The 24,196-nt window shown below is 33.7% G+C and overlaps 1 protein-coding gene and 1 long non-coding RNA gene across 7 annotated transcripts; one reads left to right on the plus strand and one right to left on the minus strand.

Moving 5' to 3' along the window:
* Positions 1–5,705: 5,705 nt before the first annotated feature.
* On the minus strand, positions 5,706–10,287 carry LOC110632829 (uncharacterized). Of its 6 annotated transcripts, XR_009146134.1 has the most exons (5): positions 10,221–10,287; positions 9,872–9,979; positions 7,458–9,720; positions 7,298–7,313; positions 5,706–5,969 (listed from the first exon to the last, which is right to left on the minus strand). It is a non-coding gene; the product is annotated as an uncharacterized LOC110632829 (long non-coding RNA). The 6 variants fall into 6 exon arrangements; XR_009146136.1 differs by having other exon boundaries at positions 5,706–7,745; positions 7,941–9,720; XR_009146135.1 differs by having other exon boundaries at positions 5,706–7,313.
* A 2,411-nt stretch (positions 10,288–12,698) lies between these two features.
* On the plus strand, positions 12,699–16,406 carry LOC110657574 (photosystem I assembly factor PSA3, chloroplastic). Its single transcript, XM_021814817.2, has 3 exons — positions 12,699–13,110; positions 13,365–13,529; positions 15,801–16,406. Exons 1-3 carry the CDS (start codon positions 12,736–12,738, stop codon positions 16,119–16,121), a joined length of 861 nt encoding a protein of 286 aa, XP_021670509.2. The 5' UTR covers positions 12,699–12,735; the 3' UTR covers positions 16,122–16,406.
* The last annotated feature ends 7,790 nt before the right edge of the window (positions 16,407–24,196 follow it).

The raw sequence follows: 24,196 nt of genomic DNA on the forward strand, positions 1-24,196 counted from the left end.
AATAAATAAAAGCATGACTAACTTATTATTTTATAATCAGAATATAGATTTTGATCATGTTTGACAACAGCTTTTAAAGTAACATTTAGTACTTTGATCAGAATTAAAATATTGCTTCTCTTATTTATATTATTTAGTGACATAGTACTTATATTAGCTTTTAGAAATTAGGAGAGCGGTTCATAAAAAGCTATCCCTCCTAACTTTTAAACGTTAAGGGAGAGTTTTGACTTAGGTCAACAAAACTTTTTTTTTATATTTAACGGCTTATCTAACAGCTATTTTTATTAAAAACTTCTATTTTAATAGCCATATAAATAGCTAACCACTAACAATTAATGTCTAAAAGCTAACCACTAATAAAATAACTGCTAAAATAACTAACAAAAATTAAAACGGTTAATATTGCCGGATAGAGCCTTTATTATTTTAAGGGTTTAATTGATGATGTCAAACACAAAGAACTTTTGAAAGGGAAGAGAAATCAATCTCAAATTTTTTATTAATTCTCAATTTTCAATATTAATAACAGCAAGTTCTCTAATACAATATCTAAATGATATAAGTATTATTATATTATTAATCAGTGATGAATCAGAAATTATACTTGAGAGTCCATTATAAAAAAAATTATGAGAAATTAAATACATATATTTCGTCTTAAAAATAAAAATAATAAAAAATATTATCTTTTTCAAAAATAATTGAAATACATATATTTCCTCTCATAAAAATTAAAATTACAAGTTTTAAAAAAAATTGATAAAAATTTCTATTTTTTATGTTGATAAATTGATTACTGACTCAAAATTTTGAGCATTAACTATTTCTTTCAATTATCTCAATTTTACTATTAAGAAATTAAAGAGAATTTTGCATAAAATTATATATCCAAATCTCTAAATTTTTTACTAATTAAATTTTATTATTAGAAAAAATTCAACATGCTCAATAGAATGTTACAATAATTAAATGAGAGAAAAAGGATGCACTAAAATTGATCTCTCGTTATGAATTCACCAAGAAATCTAAGTATTAAATTGAAATTTCTAACTCTGTTATTCTAGAATATATTTGGTAGAATAACAACTCTAAAAATCTATAACATTAAAAATTTTCATTGATTTTTAGTGTAAATATTTTTTTTAAATATATATTGAGAAAATTATTAAACATATTAATAATTTACAAAATTCACACTTGCATACTCAGATTCTAAGAATTTAACTAAATTATTAGTTAAATTATATATATATATATATATATATATATATATATATATATATATAATTTAACCTTTTTATTACATTTTAATCCCTCACGTTGAATAAATTTTATTCTTTATTTTTCGGATAAAATAACATTTTAACCTTTTTATTACATTTTAATCCCTCACGTTGAATAAATTTTATTCTTTATTTTTCGGATAAAATAACATTTTAGTCACTTATCTTTGATTTTCCTAGAAATTAAAATTTAATTTTACCTAAAAATTTAAGAGCTAAAAATGCTATTTAAAGCAAAATCTTATAGATTAATTATATAATATTTTAATTATATATGTAAATTATTATAAAATTAAAAAAAAAAACTGAGTTCTACATTTCTAAAAAAGATAAAAATGTTAATTTTGTTGAAAGTAAGGTAACTTAAGGTAATTTAACTTTTATTTTTATATTAAAATTATTATACCCTTAATAATTTTTAAAATTTCAGGAGGCCAAATGTTGCCCTTGGCACCGTACCTATTATTAATTCGACTATTATTCGGATTAAAATTCTCAAAATTAAAATTATTAAATCGATCATACTAAAAATCTAATTAAAAAATTGTGAATAAGAGAATTTCTAACTAATTAAAATACTACTTTCTAATTAAATTTTCTAATTAATAGAAGTCTAAACTTGCTAATTATTATAGAAAATCATAATTTTATAATTAAACATTAAATAAAAATAATTTCTAATTCTAGTATTCCTTAACCTTCATTAATTGGATTGTTAAGACTATATAGATTTGTGATGTAAGGGATTAATAACCTTAATGCTTGTTCTTAATTAAAGATTTGCAACTCAAATGGATAATATCTCAATCTCAAGCTGAAGTTGAAACTTCAATTGATATGTGTCGCTTTTGCAAGAGGTGAACTAACGGAGGATAAAGTATACTCTCTTATTCATCAAATCTTAATTTTTTCTACACCCCAAATTGAATTATCTAAAGGGTACAGAGGTAGAAGTGAAATCTATTACTATTTTATTTTTTAACACCTTTTGAATTTATCCTTCTTTTACTTCTTTTCAAATATAAAAAAATATATATATATATATATAAATTTTACTTTTTCATTAATTCACTCATTTTCAAATATCATTTTTTTTATGATAATTTTTTTTATCCTTGTCCGTCCTTTACCCTTTCTTACTTTCCATTAATTACCCTTATTTCATTCCATTTAAATAGAGCTTAAGAATCACAACGAGACAACATTCTAAACTTGTAAAAAGAAAAAAAATACATATATATTCTAATAAGAAATTTTTTTCCGATTTCCTCTACGACAAAAAAGGTAACGGTATATTAAAGATATTTCGCCTCTCCTAAATGAGCCTGAGCTAGAGGAGAGGAGATGTGGAGAATAGATGAAAATTTATGTTGCTCAAAGAATATTGCAAAAGCAAAAGCAAGATTTATCTTTTCCCATGAATATAGCAAGATTTTTATGTTGCTCAACACCAAATGCCTGTGCTTTGGCTAGCCTTTTTGACTTGATGCAACAACAAAAGCAATTTACATATAGGGTTCACGAGAGCTTTTCTAAACAAGCATTCCCAATGGTTAAAATTCAAAAACACTCTTCTTGCTATGTGAAATGTCATTTGCCAACATTAAAAACAATTTTAATAACTAATTAACTAATCATAGTTCAGTAATATTAAAGTTATTTTTAAAACTATAAGATTTCGAATTTCACTCTCAATTAAAGTATTAAGCTAAATATAAAAAAAAAATAAAAAATAAAAAAAAAACTTAATAGTGACTAAGATTCATTGGTAATAATTCTGAAGCCCTATTCAATAATGTTAATTGTTCTAGTAGTTGTTAGCTATTTCAATATTAGTTGTTCGATAATACTAGCCGTTAGATATTAGTTATCAGTGATTAGTTGTTTATATAGCTTTTAAATAAAAATCTTCGATAAAAATAATTATTAAGTTGACTATTAAATATAAAAATACTAATATAATCTTATTAATTTTAGACAAAATACTCCTTCAACTTCTAAAAATTAGAGAATAGTTTTTCATTAACTACTCTCTTAATCTCTAAATACGAGTATAAATATTATGCCATAAAACAACATAAATAAGAGAGATAATATTTTAATTCTAAACAAAATACTAAACTCTACTTTAAAAGTTGTTGCCAAATAGAGCTGAATATCTAAATTTTTAACTAAATAAAATATTACTTTCTAATTAAATTTTCTAAATAATAGAGATCTAAACTTGTTAATTATAATAAAACAACATAATGAAATATCATAATTTGATAATAAAAATGAAAAGATTACTATTTAATCTATGTTTTTTAACGAAACTAACTATTTGATCTTTATATTTTAAAAAATATACTATTTATTCTTGTATTTTTCTTCTGTTAAATTATTGTCTTCGTCATTTTTTTTTTGTTAATAATGCTAATAAAATTACTATTTAATTCTTCTATTTTAGTGAAATAATTAGTTAATCTTATATTTTGAAAAATATATTAATTAATCCTTGTAACACATTAGTAAAACCATAAACACATACATAACTAATGAAACATTGAAAACAATTTTAATAATCAGTGAGCATAATTAATGATATTAAAGTCATCTTAAGGATTATAAAATTCTGAGTTATCTTAAGGATTATAAATTCCTGAGTTTAAGTCTAAATTTATTAAAAATAAAGATTTATTTTTGTTATATTATAGATGGTATATTGAACAACATCAAATATGACCAGAAAATGCAAAAATTAAAGTGCCCTTTAGAAAAAAATAATACAGAATAGACACCAATGTGGGGTGTGATAATTGCTGTCAAATCTACAGAGGCACCCAAACTAAAAAAAATGTTGTGATATTAATAATCAAGAATCAACAGCACAAAGAGGAAAATGACAAGTAAATGTGTCAGCTACACATATTTTACTCTGAAATCTGCACCGACCATTCAGCATTTTATCCATTACATGATTTTGCTTGAAATTTGCTTCAGCCATTAATTGATGTGTGAATTTATGGTTTGAAACTGTATATGATATAATCACTCCCATCATTTCACACCTTTTATTATATTTTTTTTTTAATTAATCGAAATGGATATATCATTGAAGATAAATCATAAAATTGGAAGAAAAGTTGTAATTGAAATAGAACAAAAACTAGAACTGAAATTGTGCCAAAATTGCTTAGAAACAAATGGTTTTAGTTTAATATCTGGTTCCCAAAAATCATAGAATCGAAAGTTTAATTCTAGTTATAGTGACTGGATAGAACCGTAATGAAACTAAACATCCTTAATGAATCCATTGAATATACATCAGTTTTCATTGAAAAAACCAAAAAAAAATTCACCTATTAGCCATTAAAAACACACACACACTAGCATAGTCCCAAAACTGTGCATAATGAATTTGTTTTATAGATATCTGCAATCTGATTGAAGAGGACAACCACACTAGAGGCCTGATAGAATGAGAGATTTGCCCACTCTGTTCTAGAAAGTCCAAACTAGAGAATTGTATTCCATTGGCTTATTGACTTGAAATTAGGCTGGGAAATATGTCTCTGTCAACTACAATATAAAGTTGAGTCCCAATAGGCAACAGGTTTTCAACTAGTAATCCTACACTGACATCCACTCTCTTAGAATCATCATGTGGTTGATTAATAGAGTCAGACACGAATCCATTCTAGTGTTAGAATAGATTGGATAATAAAAGAAGTTTAATACTTCTCATGGATGTTGGCAATGCTAGATGTGTCAATGCGAATGAAAACAGTGTTGGTTTCCATATCAGCAAACATTAATCAAACATGGATGCACGTCTCACCCATATCAAATGAACAAGTGTTGAACCTATAAACAGAAATGTAAATATAAAGCTGCTAATTGAACAAGCTAAAGGATATGAATATCAGGCCTCTGCCTGGAAAACCAAAATTTCAAAGGCCACTAAGTAATATATAATCAAACAATGTACAAAACTATTCAGGTTGTGTGATTAGAGACAACTCCATTAGCCAAGGTGTATATGTCAACACCAAGATCAGCAACTATAATTTCCCCTATCGTAACTGATGCAGTGCCTATAGACTCATCAGAACTGATACTAAGGCCTGAAATGATAATTCTACTAAAATGTTAATGTTGGTTAACAGCTAGCTACAAGTCACTATTCATTTAAGCATTTAGCTCATGAGTATGTGTTTTTTTACATTTGTAACATAGACACAGAGAGATCGGGGGCTGGATGAAGATAATATCCTCCATCAACTCAAAATGGAGGAAAGGAAAAATAAAAGGGACTAGCTGACTGCAAAATTGAGGGCATATTCCAAACAATTAGGGGAAAAACCAAAAAGATAATATCCCCCATCAGCTCAATTATTCTATTTAATGAAATAACAGAATGTGCTTCTAGATTTGAGGTTGAGGGAAAGCCATGACAGAATGGCAAAAGGAATTAAATAAATAATGTGCTTCACCTGTGGTACGACATTCAAACTTACAAATTTGTGGCATGGCAAATATGTATTTTACATTCATTATCAAAATAAACAAGTGAGAGAACTAGTATAAACAGTAAAAACCTAAAGTTCAGCATTTCTTTTTCACAGGAGTTGCATGCACTTGTGCCTTAATCCCATAAGTTCTCAACTGGAAATTTTCAAAAGTCTCAAAGACTGATGCTACCTGTTACAGTGTAGTTGTTAACAAATGTTCTTTGGGTAGAACATAAATGTTACTGGGAATATAACAAGGTTAGATATTGTCATGAAATCACTCAACCTAAAAATTCATGCTTGCAGTGAATAGTTTTGTATCTCTAACACACCCTTACACACGAATGTCTACTAATCTTGAAGCATAAACAAGTACAGACTCATTTTACCTTGTGCTGAAAAGTTTAACTAATAAATGGAAGTGGCCAAGATTCAAACTCTTAACCTTTTGGTATGAGAGACACTAATATCATGCTAGAATTTGATCAAGCCCAAACATTTAGAGGTTGCTAAACGTGTTTGGCCAAACACTTGTTGAAGTTTGCAGGCCCAGAGAGTGAATCCACAAAACAGATCGTATCTGATGAAGTTAGCCTTGAATTTGGGCATCCAATTATCTAAATGTCCTAAGCATTTGAATCTATAGACCACTTCGGGCTTCTCTAAGTAGACCATCACTATTATATCTTGATAAAATGTAGGTAGCAAGTGACTGATGTGATCATCAGGTATGGACAATTTCTCCTCACTTTTGTAATCCTAAACAGGAGAACAGCAAAGGACATACTAATCTCTGTACAAAATCTGAGAATAATAAGGATGCTAATTTAAGACACTATTATGGTCTGCTCTAAATAATCCTGAAAATTCTATTTGGGTGATTATTGTAAGATGTGAGGAACTCTTCCAGTAATAGCAAAGATGGATGGTAACAAAGGGCAAATGCCACCAACATATTTGAACTACTTTTGTCAAAGCTCATGAAAATCACATATCCTAGCAGAACCAAGCTCTCAGAGTATGGCTTGAAAAATTCATCTTGGAAACAACACATAACTCAAACATCAATAACAGTTAGTGTGATCACAACTCAGTATGTTGCCTAAATTTCTTCCTAAAATACATAGGCTCTAACTATGGCCACAGGTTGGTTCCATTTCAAGATTTAGGGGGAACCAAAGGGTTCCTCAGATTCCAGTTTCAGTTTCAGTTCTGGTTCTAATCAAATCCAACGGCTGAAATTTTTTTAAAATTTTTTTTTTTTTTTTTTTTTAAATCTGGTTTGGCCTAGAACTGAACCAGCCTGTTCCAGTCCAGTTCAACACCGATTTTAGTCAATCCAGTTTTGACCGTTCCGGTTCCGAACTGGCCCACAGCCGGTCTAACTCTAAAGTGGTCCCACATCACATTGAGCAATGCTATAAAAATGTCATCATTTTAGTAACTAGTTAATATTGAGGTAAGACTGAATACATAGTAGGTTCAGGTAAAGATAGTGAAATGTAGCAGTAATAGTACCTTGAAAAAGTTGATGCTGGAGAAGGAAGATACATGCACCCAGGTAAAAGAGGAAACAGAGATGGAAAAATATCAGTAGAATGCAATATTCAACCAAAATTACAAGAATAGGGGATGCACTGTTTAAATACAAAAAAAAAATGCCTCATAGTTCAAGTACCTATTTAGAGGATTATGCCTTCCACAAGTCAAATCAATCCTAACATTGCTTACTGCAATATCCTCTTCCTTCAGGAACACAACACCATTTTTCCGTGAATTTGAAGCCCTTAATACCCCAGATTATTGATTACAAACAGCAGGGGAAAACATTTTAAACACATGCACGCATATGTTTATAGGACCAAGTTTTTGTGACAACCAGGGAACAAACATTATTCTGTGAACTGTGAAGTGACATCTTTGAAATTCTCTACTTTGTCCCTAGGAACAGCATGCTCATTACAAACTGACATAGAGAAATGAAACACCTTTTACTATTATCAAGTGCATAATAAAAGGAGCACTAACATCACATACACTATAAAAACATAAGATTCATAATTTACATGCCTTCCATGAGACAATAGTAAGATTAAAATGGATGCCAGATGTTTTTAATTGAGAGGAAAATGTAGGTAAGCCATTAGCAAAGCTTCTTTACCTGGTACAAATATCTCCTGCGTATGCAGGGGATCATGTCCCTAGATACCCTTAGGTGGATTTGGACCGTCATACTATGAGAAACAAGGGCCACCTATATCCAGGACAATGCCAAATTAATAATTGTCCCCCTTCCTGCTAACCATTGGGGTATGCTGTTTTGTTAAATAAAAAGTAACGATCCATGTTTCTTCATTACATATGGATTTATGTTAAATATGTGAGAACACTTATAGGGACTAGATTCCAAGATAGAAGTTCATAGGAGAATATATAGAGGGCTCAAAATATGATCATGGCATGACTAAGCCAAAAAATTGGCATGGCAAGAGTAGACCTAATTGTTAGCATGACATGGTTGGAAATTTAGACTTCCACACAATGCCACGTAGAAAAACCCAGTGGAGATTCCGACCACAACATCGGAGCAATAATCATACCTTCTTTCCACACCAAATTTAAGTATCTTAAGCTAATATTATAAATACACAAAACATATAATATGTATAAATGCATATAAATATTTAAAAATACAAAGAAATACGCAAACTTAAATACATACATATAACATGTGTGAGATATCACACAAAATAAAGCAGTCAACATGAAGGTGCACAGCATCTACATATCAGTCATTTGACATGACTATCCAATACAATTCTGAGCTTTTTATTTTACTCTTCGTTTTTCTTTTTCCTTATTTTTTAGGGATAGTTATCATGTTAAGAAGCATCATGCGATGAAATAAAAGAAAAGCTTCCAAGCATGACCGCACAACTAAAACTTCTGAAGCAGCCAGTTGATGCAAAAATGTGAAATTTTACAAATGAATTAAGATTACCTTCTTGAATCACAGTTAAGCACAATGGTGTGATGGCCTTTTTCTTTCTTTTGTTTTTACATTCTAACATCTTTTGAATACAATAAGTAATACAATTGTTTGTGTCTAAAGCTCGCATAAGAATGCTATTGGTAGTCACCTAGTCACTAGAAATGATGTGGCATCATTTCAAATTCAGAGTCAATATCAATATCATGCTCTTCAAAATATGACCAGCCATTTTCGTGGACATTTGTTCATGAAACCTGGGAATACAATTACATCAAAAACAGATAAGGGAGATAACCTGCAAACTCATAAAAGCTTTGAAATCTTTTCTATTTATTGGGAAATAGCATTTTAGATAGCAAGATTTGAGAGAATCAAATTCATCTAAGAAAGATAACAAAACAAAAGCTCTAAGGCTCCTCCAACATTAGAGATCCACTGGTTGCACCAAAAAGTAACCTCTCAAACTACGACCTTAAGGAACCTGATAATTAAATTGCAATTTAAGTGAAAGACAAATGACCACATGCAGAAGTTCAAAAACTTGTTCCAAGTTCCAACTTCGAAGTACACGTATAGATCTTACATTCATGAAATGCATAAAGCATCAACTGCTATGAAAACATACTATTCAAGCAGAAACATGTATTCATGAAATTGGAGGCTGATGTTTCATTATGTTAACTGAAACTCTGAATGTAGTCCATCTAAGACATAAAAACATTATATTTTTCACCATTTATAACACTGGGGAGAAACTCGCATTCAAACAAGTGATAAAGGACCACGGCCCACATCATGCAGCAGAAGTCCTACAATTGGATGAACAGATAATAGGACTAAAAAACTAAAAACCAGTTTCATATAGAGGCAGTTCAAGTTAAACCCAATAAATCACCTGCAAGCTTCACTGTCTGAACATCAAAGTAATCGATGCCTAGCTCCAAACCCCCTGCAATTAAAGGGAGCAAACATAAACACAGAGCCGTATGTTAGAGAGAAATGAAATTGCCACATTTTTATTTTTCCCAGATCAGTTAAAGAAACTATCATAATTATGAGGATCAAAGCATGTTAAAGAAAGCTCAATAAAGTTTTTGAACCTGGTAATTTTTCAGCCTTTCCTCAGCATCACCAGCAAGCCAATATACCATGAAGGGAGGGCTCAAACCTAAAATACAGAGCCCCAGGATAAACCATGTGGGTTGCACCTAAAACACAACGAAAGTGTATTTTACCTACATGATGTAAACTGTATAATGACATTATCATTAAACCATTTAAAACCCAGAGTGTATTTGAGCAATTCCTTGACACTAAACACATCTAACCAGAAAAATAGTCTCAGACATCACTCTAAGCTATATTCAAACTAAATACCAAAGGACAATACATTTTATGATTTAATCATAATTTTATTTTAGTATTTTAAGCAAAGAACAGAAAAGACACCTTCACCTAGTTGCTTGAGCTCCCGAAGCCTGTTATACCAAAAAAAGAAAGAGCAAAAAATTATGGCAAAAAAAAAATTGAATTATAAAAATACATTATTCTACAAAGGATGAACTTGCCTCTCAAACAGCTCGGTATCCATAGACTTCAAACAGCACTGCAAGCAAGAACCCACAAAAAGAAATAAGTAACAGTTTAAATACAATCAAAATAATACCCAATAAAAAAATAATATAGCGAGAGAGAGAGAGAGAGAAATAAGTACGGGATCGAGATAGAAGTTGCCATTGACAATGTCATGAACTTGCTCGAGTAATTGGAGATTGTGAGCACTAACGGAGGCATCAAGGGGCCAAGGGGTGCATTGGCCCTGGATTTTGGAAAATATTAAGGGTAGTCCTTTGAATAAAAATAAAAATTAAATTATTTAGAATTTCCTTATTTTTAATAATTTTTTTTTCAAAAAATATACTACTTAATTTTTTTAATTTTATAACAATATACTTATATAATTAAAATATTATATAATTAATCTTTATGAATTTACTTTAAATAATATTTTAGTCCTTAAATTTTTAGATAAAATTAATTTTTAATTTTTGAAAAAATAAAAAATAAGAGACTAAAATATTATTTTATATAAAAAATAGATAATAAAAATTACTTAATATAAGTGAGGGATTGAAATATAATTAAAAGATTAAATTTTATATATATATTTTTAAGAATAAGAATAATTTATTTCAATTCTTAAAAATTAAGTATGTAAGTGTGAATTTTATTAATTATTAATAAATTTAATAATTTTTCTAATAGAAGAAAATTCGATCAATTTCTTTTTAAGTAAACGATGTGCTTAGAGTTTTAGTTTAAAATTTTTTTTTAGCTAAAATTTTTTTTTAAAAAAAAATCTATACTAAAAATTAATAAAAATTTCTAATGTCATAGATTTTTGGAGCTATTATAATATCAAATATGTTATAGAATAACAAAGTTAAAAATTTTAATTTAATGTTTTGATTTTTTAATAAATTAATAATTAAAAATTAATTTTAGTACATCCTTTCTATTGCTTTCGTTTAATCATTAAAACATTCTATTGAGTTTGGTAAATTTTTTTTAATAATAAAATTTAATGAGTTAATAAAAAATTATAGATATAAATATTTAATTTTATGTAAAATTTTCTATAATTTCTTTTTTTTTCCTAATATCAAAATTAAGATAATTAAGAGAAATAGTTAATACTCAAAATTTTTTAAGTTGGTAATAAATTTATTAATATAAAAAATAGAAAATTTTATTAATTTTTTAAAAAAGTTATAATTTTAATTTTTATAAAAAAAAAAATATATATATATATATATATTTATTTTTACATAATTATATAAAATGAGCCCTCTAAATAAAATTTCTGACGCCGTCACTTACTGTGAGAGCTCGAAAATTCAATGAGAGTAGGCAAAGAGGTCAAACTGTGAAAGTGGTTTTATAAGGGATTTTCGGTTTTCTTTGTACTTTAAAAAAAGGAAGATTATAACGCTGGTCATAATACGCATGGCAATGGACAAGTGCTCAACATATTGTGGGATATACTCCTCTCATTTTAATTTTTTATTCAATTTAATTGAAATTTTTTAATTTATATTTAATTTAACTTAAAAAATAAAAAATTAAGTTTCTTATTTTTAAGTTTAAAATAAAAAATTAAAAAATTTAATCTCAAAATTAAAAAATTAACCCTTTTAATTTTTAATTTAAATTAAAAAATTAAAAAATTTAATCCACAAATTTTAATTTTTAAACAAAATTAAGCGAATTAATTTAAACAAAAAATTAAAAATTAATTAAATTAAATTCTTCCCATAAATATAAGGTCTAAATTAAATATTTTATCAAAAAATTTTTTACAACATTGTAGTTTATCTTGCTTAAAAACTTATTACCTGACTTAGTCTAATTAGTTTACTATAGCATATTATTAAGTTGGTAAATAATTCGTCGGACTCCTCACTTTTTTAATCTTTCTATAAAAAAAAAATTAAATTTTACATAAAAATTAATATATTAAATATTTATATAAAAATTATAAATAATCAATACAAATATACGCATGTAAATATTTCATCTATGTTGTTCTACAATTAATAAGACTAAGTACTCAAAACTTTTTAATTCGAAGACATTAATAAATTTAAAAAATAAAAAATATATATTAACAAGAATTTAGAGAATATTAAAACAATACGTTTTTTCATATTGCAATTTATTGAGATTATGGGAAAAAAATTTTCGTTATGCTTATGGAGTGGAGAAAATTTTTTCGAAAATAATGCAATTTTTTAATTTTTTAATTATGCATGAATTTTTTTTAATTAAATAAAATTTTAAAATGAATTTTTTCAATTACTAATTAAATTTAGGGGAAAAAAAAGAAAGGGAAATTTATGTGGATGACAACATATAAATGTGAGGACAATATCTCAAACTACATAAGCTGCCACATTTCACAGCCATGGTGGTTGTGAGTCTTCTGAACCCATCTCTCCACACCCAAACCCTCGCTTCCTGCAACTTCATTTCACCATTTCTGCACCATTTCCACCAAATCTACACTAATTGCAGAAGACCCACTAGACAAGAAGTGCAGAACTCTAATGGGTTGCTTTCTGTTACAGCTTACATGGAGAACCCCAACTCCATTTCCAGTTTTGCCAGCAAAGTCATTGGTTCTCTCCCTGTAATTGGCCTTGTAGCTAGAATTTTCAGCGATGAAGGTGGTGTTGGTGGTGATATCATTGATTTCGCAGAGTTTAGGAGGAGAGTGGGCAAGAAGTGCACATTCAATGATTCTAGAGCTTTTTATGAGTTCCAGGATCGGAGAGGCAAGGTAAATTTGATTCCTTATGCTTTGATACATGTGTTTAGTTGGAATTAAACATTACAATTGGTTGATTGTGCTATTGATGGCCTGAAGCTTGTATGTATAATCAAATTTATTGTCACCATTTGGAGGGTTAAGCTACAATTAGCCTTGAGTTGCTGAATTGGGTTTCTGCTTTTATTGTAATTTTGTTGATTATAGTTGTTATTTTAGTGTGTGCTAGTTTAGAATTAACTTGTTGAAATTTTGTTTCTGGGTAGTCAGGGGATCCTTTGTATGTTCTATTGTGCTGTTGGCTAGCAGCTGTTGGTGCTGGTCTTCTCAAATCTGAAGAGCTTTTGGAAGGGGCAGCAAGGCTTCGGATATCAAATGATATTGAATTTGAAGAGCAGAATTTCATTTCATTGATGAATGAGGCAAGAGAGGTTGGAAATCTTTTCTAATCCTATTTACTTTCTCTTGTTTTTCTGACTTCCATGAATTCAAGCTGGCGAACCATTCAACTCTCGCTTTGAATGGCATCTGAAAGTGCTAAGCATCATGTGATCAACCGAGATTAGTTTCTAACTCAAATTATGTACAATTATTTTCTGTGCCTTAATTCATATGTCAACCTACTAATGTATTGGCAGCGTGAAAAGATTGAGGCCTCATGAAGTAAAAGATCTATCGTCTTCAAAGCCTAGGAAATGATTTAGTTTCCTTTTCAGATTGCAGTTTGCCTGGGAATAGGTGATAAATTCGTTCAAGCATACTAACAAATTTCTTAGACTGTCTAATTGGAAGTGGGATTGGAGTAACAAATTTCTTAGCAAGAAAAGGGGGAAATTGTGTAAACCAAGATCTAAGAGTTTGAATTGCGATGAATTTAACAGTGGCTGTTCAAAAATAATCTTTCAATCATTGAACATGGGGTATATGGATGCCTCACCAAAAGGAAATAGTAGCATTCAGTTCTGGCTACGCATTAGATGGTCGATTTGTTGGAATCCAAGTCCAGGTGGAATTAGGATTGAATATGAATTAGGAAGATTTGATTATAATTTAACTAGGAAGTTTAGTTAATTCGGTGTTTTAGTGGCCTACATATATGAGTTGCTGCTGTCCACATGAAGTGTGTGAGTGTGTGCTGACCATGGAGTGTTGGTACTATAGTAACGTGTGTGCAAAGTGTAGAAGGCCACATGTTGGAGCATGGATTTAAATTGCAGTCACATTCGTGGGCAACAAAAATAGACCTATCAAGGCTTAACATAACGATAACGGCTTATTGCTATGCAAATTTTTTTGGAAAATTTATAAAGTTCACGAAATTAATATATATATAAAGATATAATTAAAAGTAAGATACATAATTAAATAATAAGCATAAATATATGAAATAATGACATTAAATCCATCATTCTTAGACATTGTTAGTATTAATCAATCTAAAGCAAAAATAATTACGTAGAATGTAAAGAGTTAACTCTATAAATTAATATATATTTAAAGATATAAGTAAAAGTAAGATACATAACTAAATAATAAACATAAATACATCAAATAATGATATTAAATCCATCATTCTTAGACATTATTAGTATTAATCAATCTAAAGCAAAAATAACTATGTAGATAGTAAAGAGTTAACTATAACTATGTAGATAGTAAAGAGTTAACTTTATAACTATGTAGATTGAGCAAACTAATGGTTCATACCATTTAAAAACAAACCTAACATCAAACATGATTTTCTTCATTAAATAAGCAAAAAAACCAAAAAAAAAATAAATAACTCACCTTTTGCATGAAACAAATGTGTAGAACTAGAAAAATTGTTGATGATAACTCAAGAGAGGAGTAAAAGATTTGTAGAACGATAGAAAAGTAGGCGAAATTTTGAGAAAGGGAGAGATAACTAAAAACACTCAAGACGGAAAAAAAAAATGAGGAACAGTTGTTGGCATTTGGCTTAAAGTAATAAATGAATGGACCGTTACCGTTATTTAACGTTAAATAACAGCTTTTACTATTAAGTAACGGGTGTAACAATTGTTATAGGAATAAATTTTTTTGTGTATTTAAATAACGGGTGTCATAGTAACGGGACAGCAAAAAATCTATAAATAACCGCAGTTACGTAACGTGATGGCCTTTATTTAAAATCATGTGCTGAAGAGTAAAACCACCGGAATTTGTGAGTTTCTTTGTGAATGATTGAGGGTGAGAAAAATAATTAGTGATTGTAAATTATTTTTCCATCGATTAGTAGACTTGTTGTGGAGTAGGTTTATCCTTTGATTTTGTGTAGGTGAATTTTTTCAACATATGTCCTAGTAGTTTATGATAAATGCAGCTACATTTAAGATCGTTTTAAATCATGCAATTAGTGGACAGAAAGTATGCTAACAGCCTGAAGTGCATAGATTAAGGGCTGATAAAATATTTAGTACCATCTAGTCTTGTAAGTTATATTGCTCATGCCTGTTGATAGACTAGGATTACCTTCTTACCAGCATAGCGTTAATGTGATGGTAGGAAGATCATATTTAATAATGCCACAGAATTCGTATAATATCTTAATCATGGCTGTGTTTTAGTTCTTCATGAATGTGGATCTCTGCTTCAGTGATGCTCCGTATTTTGATTTACTGTTGGCTTAGGTTGAATGTTGTTCTTGAGTAGTCTTGCTGATAATGATATCCACATTGTAGAAACGAGCAAAATTAAATGTTGCAACCCCTAATATCCCCATGGACATACGAGCTGAGAAGGCACTTGAGGCAATTTATGTATGCTGCTTCGGGAGGAATCCTATAGAAAAGGAAGATGAGGAATTGCTGTGTGTCATGCTGAGTGCTGTTTTTCCATCGGTTGAGCAGGCAGAAATACAAAGGATTGTCAAAGACATGGCAAAGAAAGTGGCTGAAGGTAGTGATGAGGTCAATTTTCCAGAGCCAAAGAACTTGCCAAAAGAAGCTGTACAGTTGCAAATGAAAGACCTTCAATTCCTTAAACAAAATACAGAGACTTAAATGGAAATGCTATTGTTAATGCTACCACAACTCCTGAGTGAATGCATAATGAAGAATTCCAAGGCTATGTGCTTGAAGTTTTGTTGCTTATGTTGCATGTAAAATCATAAACTGTACTCAGAAGTCAGTAGAAGAAAAAGACAAAAGTCCCACAAATTCCATTGCCATTTTTAGAATGTGGCAGGGATGTGACCTGGTAGAAAACAGTTGCGAGTTGATTTCTTTCTTAAGCTGTTGTAGCTACACAACTAAAGTAACTAATGAAATTGACTGAATGTCTTATCCTGTTTATTCTCAAGTTATCTCCCTTTGTGAATTGAATTCAAGTTTACTCTTTGCCCTTCGCCTATTGGAGCAAAATTTCACTCAATTCCTTTATCCATACCAGCATCTTCTTCTTCTGGCTTGGGCTATAACTTGATCAGACAAGGGAAGAAGAAAGTGGTGGAAGGATTCTGAATGGAAAAGGATACCCCATGTCCAAGTCTTGAAGGAATTAGTAATTGCAAATGACTATCCTCCCCACCACACTTGAGGTCAGCCATAAGATCCGTTGCAGACTGCCAAATCCTGAGAAAAACTTCAGCAGGAACTTCTCAAAACACCAAATAAGCTGAGTTTGTTTTGACAATCACAGTCTGTCATGCTAAAAAGGCTCAACTGGAATTGTGATTCCACTTGCATATTAAAAGATTGTGCCTGCTGCCGCTCATCAACTTTTGTGGCAGCTGGGTTTCATTCATTTGTAAACCAATCCCAATCCGTCAACTATCCAGAAAAAAATATTCCAAAAAATGTATTACCACAAGATTCTCTATTGAAAAATTGAAATTAAATTGCAAGGAGAAAAGTGTCACGACCCAACCTATGGGCCGGACCGGCACTAGGACCTGGGCCAGCCTAAAGCCCCCGAGGCCCGTAGTAAGCCTAACTATTCATTAACCCAACTCTAAGGCCCATTTGGGCCCAATTTTAAGAAATCAACCGGACAGAGTCCGGCCATGAAATGGACCTTTCAACGGGGAGTTTTTGACTCACCCGACCTGTAAACACAATAAATACTCAATTGGGGAGCTCAGCTAATCCTCCACAAACTCATATCAACATAAAAATATATGGGAGCTCAGCTCCCTCATCCAGTCCATCAAACATGCATGAAATATTAAGTTTATAGGTCCAAAATAATAATTTATATTACAGACCCAAATCAAATAAACATTTCTAGCACATGCGGAAATTCTAGAAATTTATAGAATTACACAAACATGAATAAATAACTTGCGAGGGAGAAAGCAGGTTAACCTCAAAAATATCCTCCTGTGGCCTGGAAAAATATTGAACAGGAGTGAGCGTTCGACTCAGAGAGTAAAATATCAATTTTAACCATAATCTCTATAACTATCTAAAACTAATGCACCCTGTAACGTGAAATGCAACATCAGTAATAAATTCACATCATAACAGTAAAAAAGTAATTTGGAGCACTCACACACCCAGTAATATCAATCATAATATATATGGGAGTTGATCCCCTATACAGCTCTCTTAAATCCAACCTGTGCCAGCGAAGAACTCAGCTCGGACTTCCACTTAATAACCAAATCGGGGTCCCAACGAAGAACTCAAGCCGTATCTACCCCGAAGGACTGGGTCCCAGCGAAGATCTCAAGCCGTGTCTACCCGTCCTATCCATAGTCCACACCACATCACACGCACGCTAACGCACGCACACTGCTCCAAATTACCACAACAACATCCATGATACTTTAACAGTTATGAATGCAACATAAATCGTGCCTAAAGTTTAACTACATAGATATATACATATAAGTGATGCATGGGCATGCTTGAACATATAATAATATCGAAATTACAATTGAAATTAATATTTTACTCACAGACTTGACAACGGTCACTGTGGTGGCTAGGCGAAGGAAGAAGGCTGTCCCGGCTCACCTGACAATTACATTACAATCATTTAATAAATTTGACTCAATACAAATCAAGAAAAGACCAAATACGTCCTAAGTCGTGCTGAAAATCCGGCAGAGTCTTCCCTATAGCTAGGACCTACCTAACTTGCAAAAGGGCTCAAAACACACTTCTATATTCACAATCCATATATCCACAACTCAATCACATCACAGAGCCCCTCCTGGGCCCATCAAATCAGTCATCCATCACAATATGTAAAATTTCAATTTAGTCCTTATAATTAATCATTTTTGCAAAAACTGCCCAAATAAGCTCTAAAAATTCTAAAACTTTACCCCGCGGTCCTTAGCAATATTACTAGGCTATTGCAAAAAGAATCATAATTTTCTGAGCTACCACAAATATTTTATAAATTTTTAATCCTATTTAAACACTAGAAAATTACGAAAAAACTAGGTTCGGGTTTACCTTTGTCGATTCCGACTTCAGGAACACGCTCGGGATGTCTGACAATGGTGGGGTATCCAAAACCTAGATCCAATTTGGAGACTTTTCCGGTAGCGGGTCTGTCTAGCCGGAAATTCACAGACCCGGACAATTGTCGAATTTCCGCGAATTGAGGATACCTACACGAAGCCCACAACACGGGGGTTAGTATAAAATTTTTACGAAATTTTCTAAGCTCATTTAATGCTCGGAAAAACACTGCGAAGTTCTGTGGGACCCACCGAAAAATGGTGTCGAAAAAATTCGAATATTTCGCCGAAGCTCTCGACGAGTGGAGCGCTCTGGTACTCTCGGTTTTCTCATGGGGTTCACGGTTTGTGAGAAATCTAGCCCAAAAGTCAAAATGGGCTAAAACTTCTCGGGCAAAAATTGGACAAACCGCTCGATAGATTTCGGTGTTCTTGGTGTCTATGGAAAGCTCTCGACGAGTAGATGAGTTTGGAGACAAGACCCGATCCGATTGGTGGCCGGATCGGCCGGATTTCGGTCGGGAAGACAAAGCTGCGCACTTGTGCGTCGCGTCACTTCGGGCGCCGTTTTCCGGCGTTCGAGCGGCCAGGTGGGAGGGCAGTGAGGATGGCGGCCATGGCTGGGAGTGCGGGAGGCGGTGGCGCGGTAGGGGAGGAGGGAGGAGAGAGAAAACAGGAGAGGAAGAGAGGAGGGTCGGGACGCGCGCGGGGAGAAGAAGGAAGAAAAAGAAAAGGCCGGTCCTATTCGACCGGTCTGATCCGATCCGGTTCGATTCGGCCGGTTCGATTCAGGATACAAAATTTTAAATTTTTACTCTGCCTTGGGACCGAAAACGAGGTTCAAAAATTTCGAAAAAATTCTAAAAAACTCAGAAAAATTTGTAGACTCCAAATATATTTTTAGTTTTGCCACATGGTCTTTAAATAAATTTTTAAAAATCATCAAAGTTTATATTTTCAGAAAATCGAACTCGATTTTTAAAATCCGAAAAATCTCAAATAATTTCTTAAAATTTAAATAAAATTAAAATATCAATAATACTCATAAAATACTAAAAATTTAAAATTTTGGGGTGTTACATTCTTCCCCCCTTACAGAAAATTCGTCCTCGAATTTTACACAAGGCAGAATAAAGTACATGATTACACATTGAACAGATAAGGGTACTTACTACGCATGTCCCGTTCTGACTCCCAGGTGCACTCTTTCACTGACTGACTCCTCCACAAAACCTTAACCATAGGGATCTGTTTTGATCTCAGCTGTCTCACTTGGTAGTCCACTATGGCTACAGGTTGCTCCTCAAATGTCAAGTTCTCTTTTAGCTCTATTACATCCGGCTGTAGTACATGAGAAGGATCTGGAATGTATTTCCTGAGCATGGAGATGTGAAACATAGAATGAACATGAGAAAGGTTGGTTAGTAGCTCCAACCGGTAGGCAACTGCTCTAACTCTATCAGTGACCTCAAAAGGTCCGATATACCGAGGTGCCAACTTGCCCTTCTTTCCAAATCTCATGACTCCTTTCATTGGAGAAACCTTCAGGAATACATAGTCTCCTACTGTAAACTCCACATCCCTCCGTCTGGGGTCTGCATAACTCTTCTGCCTACTGAAAGCTGTTTTCAATCGTTCCCTGATTAATGGAACTACCTCTGAAGTGTACTGCTCTAGGTCTACATCATGCACCTTCGCTTCTCCCATTTCCGTCTAATATAGAGGAGACCTACACTTTCTTCCATATAGTGCCTCATAGGGTGCCATCCCTATGCTGGAATGGTAACTGTTGTTGTAGGCAAACTCCACCAAAGCTAGTTGATCATCCCATTGACCTCCAAAATCCAAGACACTCATGCGAAGCATGTCTTCCAGTGTTTGGATTGTCCTTTCGGACTGTCCGTCTGTCTGAGGGTGGAAAGCCGTACTAAAGTTCAACTGTGTGCCAAGTGCCTCCTGCAACTTTCTCCAAAACTGAGAAGTGAACTGGGGCCCTCTGTCAGATATTATGGAAGCCGAAACTCCATGTAATCTGACTATTTCTCGAATGTAGAGTCGGGCGTACTGTGCCACAGAATATGTAGTCTTCACAGGCAAGAAGTGAGCTGATTTGGTTAGACGGTCTACAATTACCCATATCAAATCATATCCTCGCGTGGTACGAGGCAACCCAGTCACAAAATCCATAGTAATCATTTCCCACTTCCATTCTGGGATAGGGAGCTTTTGCAGCTTTCCTGACGGTCTTTGATGTTCAAACTTCACCTTCTGACAAGTCAAGCACTTGGACACAAAGTCTGCTATGTCTCTCTTCATGCCATTCCACCAATAGCTATCCTTCACATCATGGTACATCTTGGTGGAGCCTGGGTGGACACTGTACAGTGTATAGTGTGCCTCTCGCATGATTTCATCTCTGAGATTGTCCACATTGGGCACACATATCCTAGAACCTTGCACTAGGGCGCTATCATTGGCAAATCCAAACTCACCACCTTCACCTTGCTGTACTCTTTCTGTGATCTTCATCAATTGTTGGTCTCTGTGCTGGGAAACTCTAACTTTGACTCGCAAGTCTGGCCTCACTGAAAAATGATCCAACAATACCCCCTCATCTGAAAAATCTAGGATTAAACCTTGATCCATCAACTCATGTATTTTCTGAATCAACGGTCTTTTCTCTGCTGAAATGTGCGCCAAACTGCCAGAAAATTTTCTGCTCAAAGCATCTGCTACTACATTGGCCTTCCCAGGGTGGTACTGGATGGTGCAATCATAGTCTTTCAGAAGCTCCATCCATCTCCTCTGTCTCAATTTTAAATCCCTCTGTTGGAAGATGTACTTCAAACTCTTGTGGTTGGTGTATATCTCGCACACTTCACCATACAGGTAGTGTCTCCAGATTTTTAGTGCAAAGACTACAGCCGCCATTTCCAAATCATGGGTGGGGTAGTTCTGCTCATGTCTCTTCAGCTGTCTTGAAGCATAAGCCATTACTTTTCCATTCTGCATCAAAACACACCCTAGGCCAACTCTGGAGGCGTCACAGTACACGGTGTATCCTTCACCACTCATAGGTAGTGTCAACACAGGGGCAGTGGTTAGACACTCCTTAAGCTTCTGGAAACTCTTCTCACAGTCATCTGTCCAAATGAATGGAACATTCTTCCGAGTCAACTTAGTTAGGGGAGCTGCTATCCTGGAAAAGTCCTGCACAAAACGCCTATAGTAGCCAGCTAGGCCCAGAAAACTTCGCACCTCAGTGACTGTTGTAGGCCTAAGCCAATCAGTTACAGCTTCAATTTTCTTGGGATCCACTTGAATACCTTCACTAGAAACCATGTGTCCCAAGAATGAGATGCTTTCTAGCCAAAATTCACATTTTAAAAATTTGGCATACAGCTGGTGCTCCCTCAAAGTATGCAACACCATCCTCAAGTGCCACACGTGTTCCTCCTCGGTCCGAGAGTATACCAAAATGTGATCTATGAATACGATGATAAAATGGTCCAAAAACGGCTTGAACACCCTATTCATCAAGTCCATGAAGGCTGCTGGTGCATTAGTGAGTCCAAAAGACATCACCAAGAACTCATAATGACCATATCTTGTCCTGAATGCCGTTTTGGACACGTCCTCATTCCTGATTCTCAACTGATGGTAGCCTGATCGCAGCTCTATCTTGGAAAAGAATCTAGCCCCTTGGAGCTGATCAAACAAATCATCGATCCGAGGAAGTGGATACTTGTTCTTCACAGTCACCTTGTTCAGCTGTCTGTAGTCAATACACAACCTCAATGACCCATATTTCTTTCTCACAAATAGAACAGGAGCACCCCAAAGTGAAGTGCTTGGACGTATAAAATCCTTGTCCAAAAGCTCCTGTAGTTGCTCCTTTAGCTCTTTCAATTCTGCTGGTGCCATCCTGTAAGGTGGCATGGATATGGGATTTGTACCTTGAACAACATCAATGCAGAACTCTATTTCCCTTTCTGGTGGCAACCCTGGAAGCTCCTCAGGGAAGACATCCATAAATTCTCTGACAATAGGAATATTTTTCATATTGACACCTTCTACAGAGGTATCTCTTACCAATGCCAAATACACTTGACATCCACACCTCAACATTTTTCTAGCACTAATTGCTGACACCAAATTATATGGAGCCACGCTCCTGTCACCATCAAAGCTAAACTCTTCCACACCAGGTATGTGAAAATGCACCTTTTTGTTCCTGCAGTCTAAAGTGGCATAATGAGTTGCCAACCAATCCATCCCCAAGATTACATCAAAATCTATTACTGGTAGAGGAACCAAGTCTGCTGGGAGGATCTTTCCATCCACTACTACTGGGCTACCCGGAAAAACCATATCTACATCTATGTTGTCACTAAGTGGGGTAGCTACCGACAAAGGGCATTCTAAAGTTATAGGGTTTCTACCCAACCTCATGTCAAACACAGGGGAGACAAATGAGTGCGTAGCACCCGGATCTATTAAAACACGAGCCTCATAGGAACAGACCAGAAGAATACCTGCCACAACTGCATTTGAAGCCTGAGCATCCTGATGGGTCAGGGTGAAAACCCGAGCTTGACCCCTACCCTGAGTGGCAGAACCCTGATACTGACTTCTACCTCCTGATCTGCCTCCAAATCCACATCCCCCTTGTCCTCGGCCCTGTTGGCCACTGAACTGACTACCTGCCATGCTGGAAGCACCTAGATACAGCTGACGAGGAACATTTGCAATAGAACCCTGTGACCCCATCTGTGGCTCGCTGAACATGGGGCATTCCCTAGCAAAGTGACCTAGTTGGCCACACCTGAAGCATACTCCTAAACCCATCATACAAGGTCCTGAATGTCCTCTTCCACACTGTGCACAAGGTGCCAAGGAGGATCCCGAACCAGACCCAGAACTGCTGTACCCTGAACTGTGACCACTGCTGGATCCGTACCATGGTCTGAACCCTCGGGATTTGTATCTAAAACCACTCCTCTTATTCCTGCTTCTTCCTCTGTAAGTAGTTTGGCCACCACTATCCATAGTACCCATGTGGGGAACACCTGAAGAACCCTCTGCTCTGTTTTTCTTTGCTTTTTCGCTGTCATCTACAGCATAGCTAATCTCTATCTGTCTGGCTCGATCAACTACCACATCAAAAGACTAATCAGACATCATGGCCAGGTTTGCATACCTCCTGTCTAGCCCCTTTAGGAATCTCTTCACCTTCATAGTTTCTGTAGATACTGCTGTAGAGGCATACTTGCTCAATTCCAGAAATTCTGTAGCATACTCATTTACAGACCTGCCATTCTGTCTTAAGGCCTCAAAGGCCCACTGCTTCTGATCCCTGAAGCTTTCTGGCACAAACCGATTGATGAACAGTTCCACAAACTGAGTCCACGACAAACCCTCCATCCGAGGTAATATGTAGTCATTCATCCATTGTCTAGGCATAGGCCCCATGACATGCTGCATACACTCTATAAGTCTTCTATCAGTCAACTGCAATTCTGTTCCTGCCTGTTTGCAGGAATCCAAAAACCGATATGCATCATTTGACACATCATAAGTACCAGGCACCAACTTCTTAAAATTGATTATCTGTTTATAAGGTTCCCCTCTTGGTGCGATGGACTGCTGCTGCTGTGGAGGGTG

The sequence above is a fragment of the Hevea brasiliensis genome, chromosome 18 (genome assembly GCF_030052815.1).
Source record: "Hevea brasiliensis isolate MT/VB/25A 57/8 chromosome 18, ASM3005281v1, whole genome shotgun sequence".
Lineage (NCBI taxonomy): Eukaryota > Viridiplantae > Streptophyta > Magnoliopsida > Malpighiales > Euphorbiaceae > Hevea > Hevea brasiliensis.

Coding starts and splice junctions, on each gene's coding strand:
- LOC110657574 (XM_021814817.2), top strand. CDS start 12,736: ATGGTGGTTGTGAGTCTTCTGAACCCATCTCTCCACACCCAAACCCTC. Junction 13,111..13,364: donor TCCAGGATCGGAGAGGCAAG/GTAAATTTGATT, acceptor GTTTCTGGGTAG/TCAGGGGATCCTTTGTATGT. Junction 13,530..15,800: donor TGATGAATGAGGCAAGAGAG/GTTGGAAATCTT, acceptor TCCACATTGTAG/AAACGAGCAAAATTAAATGT.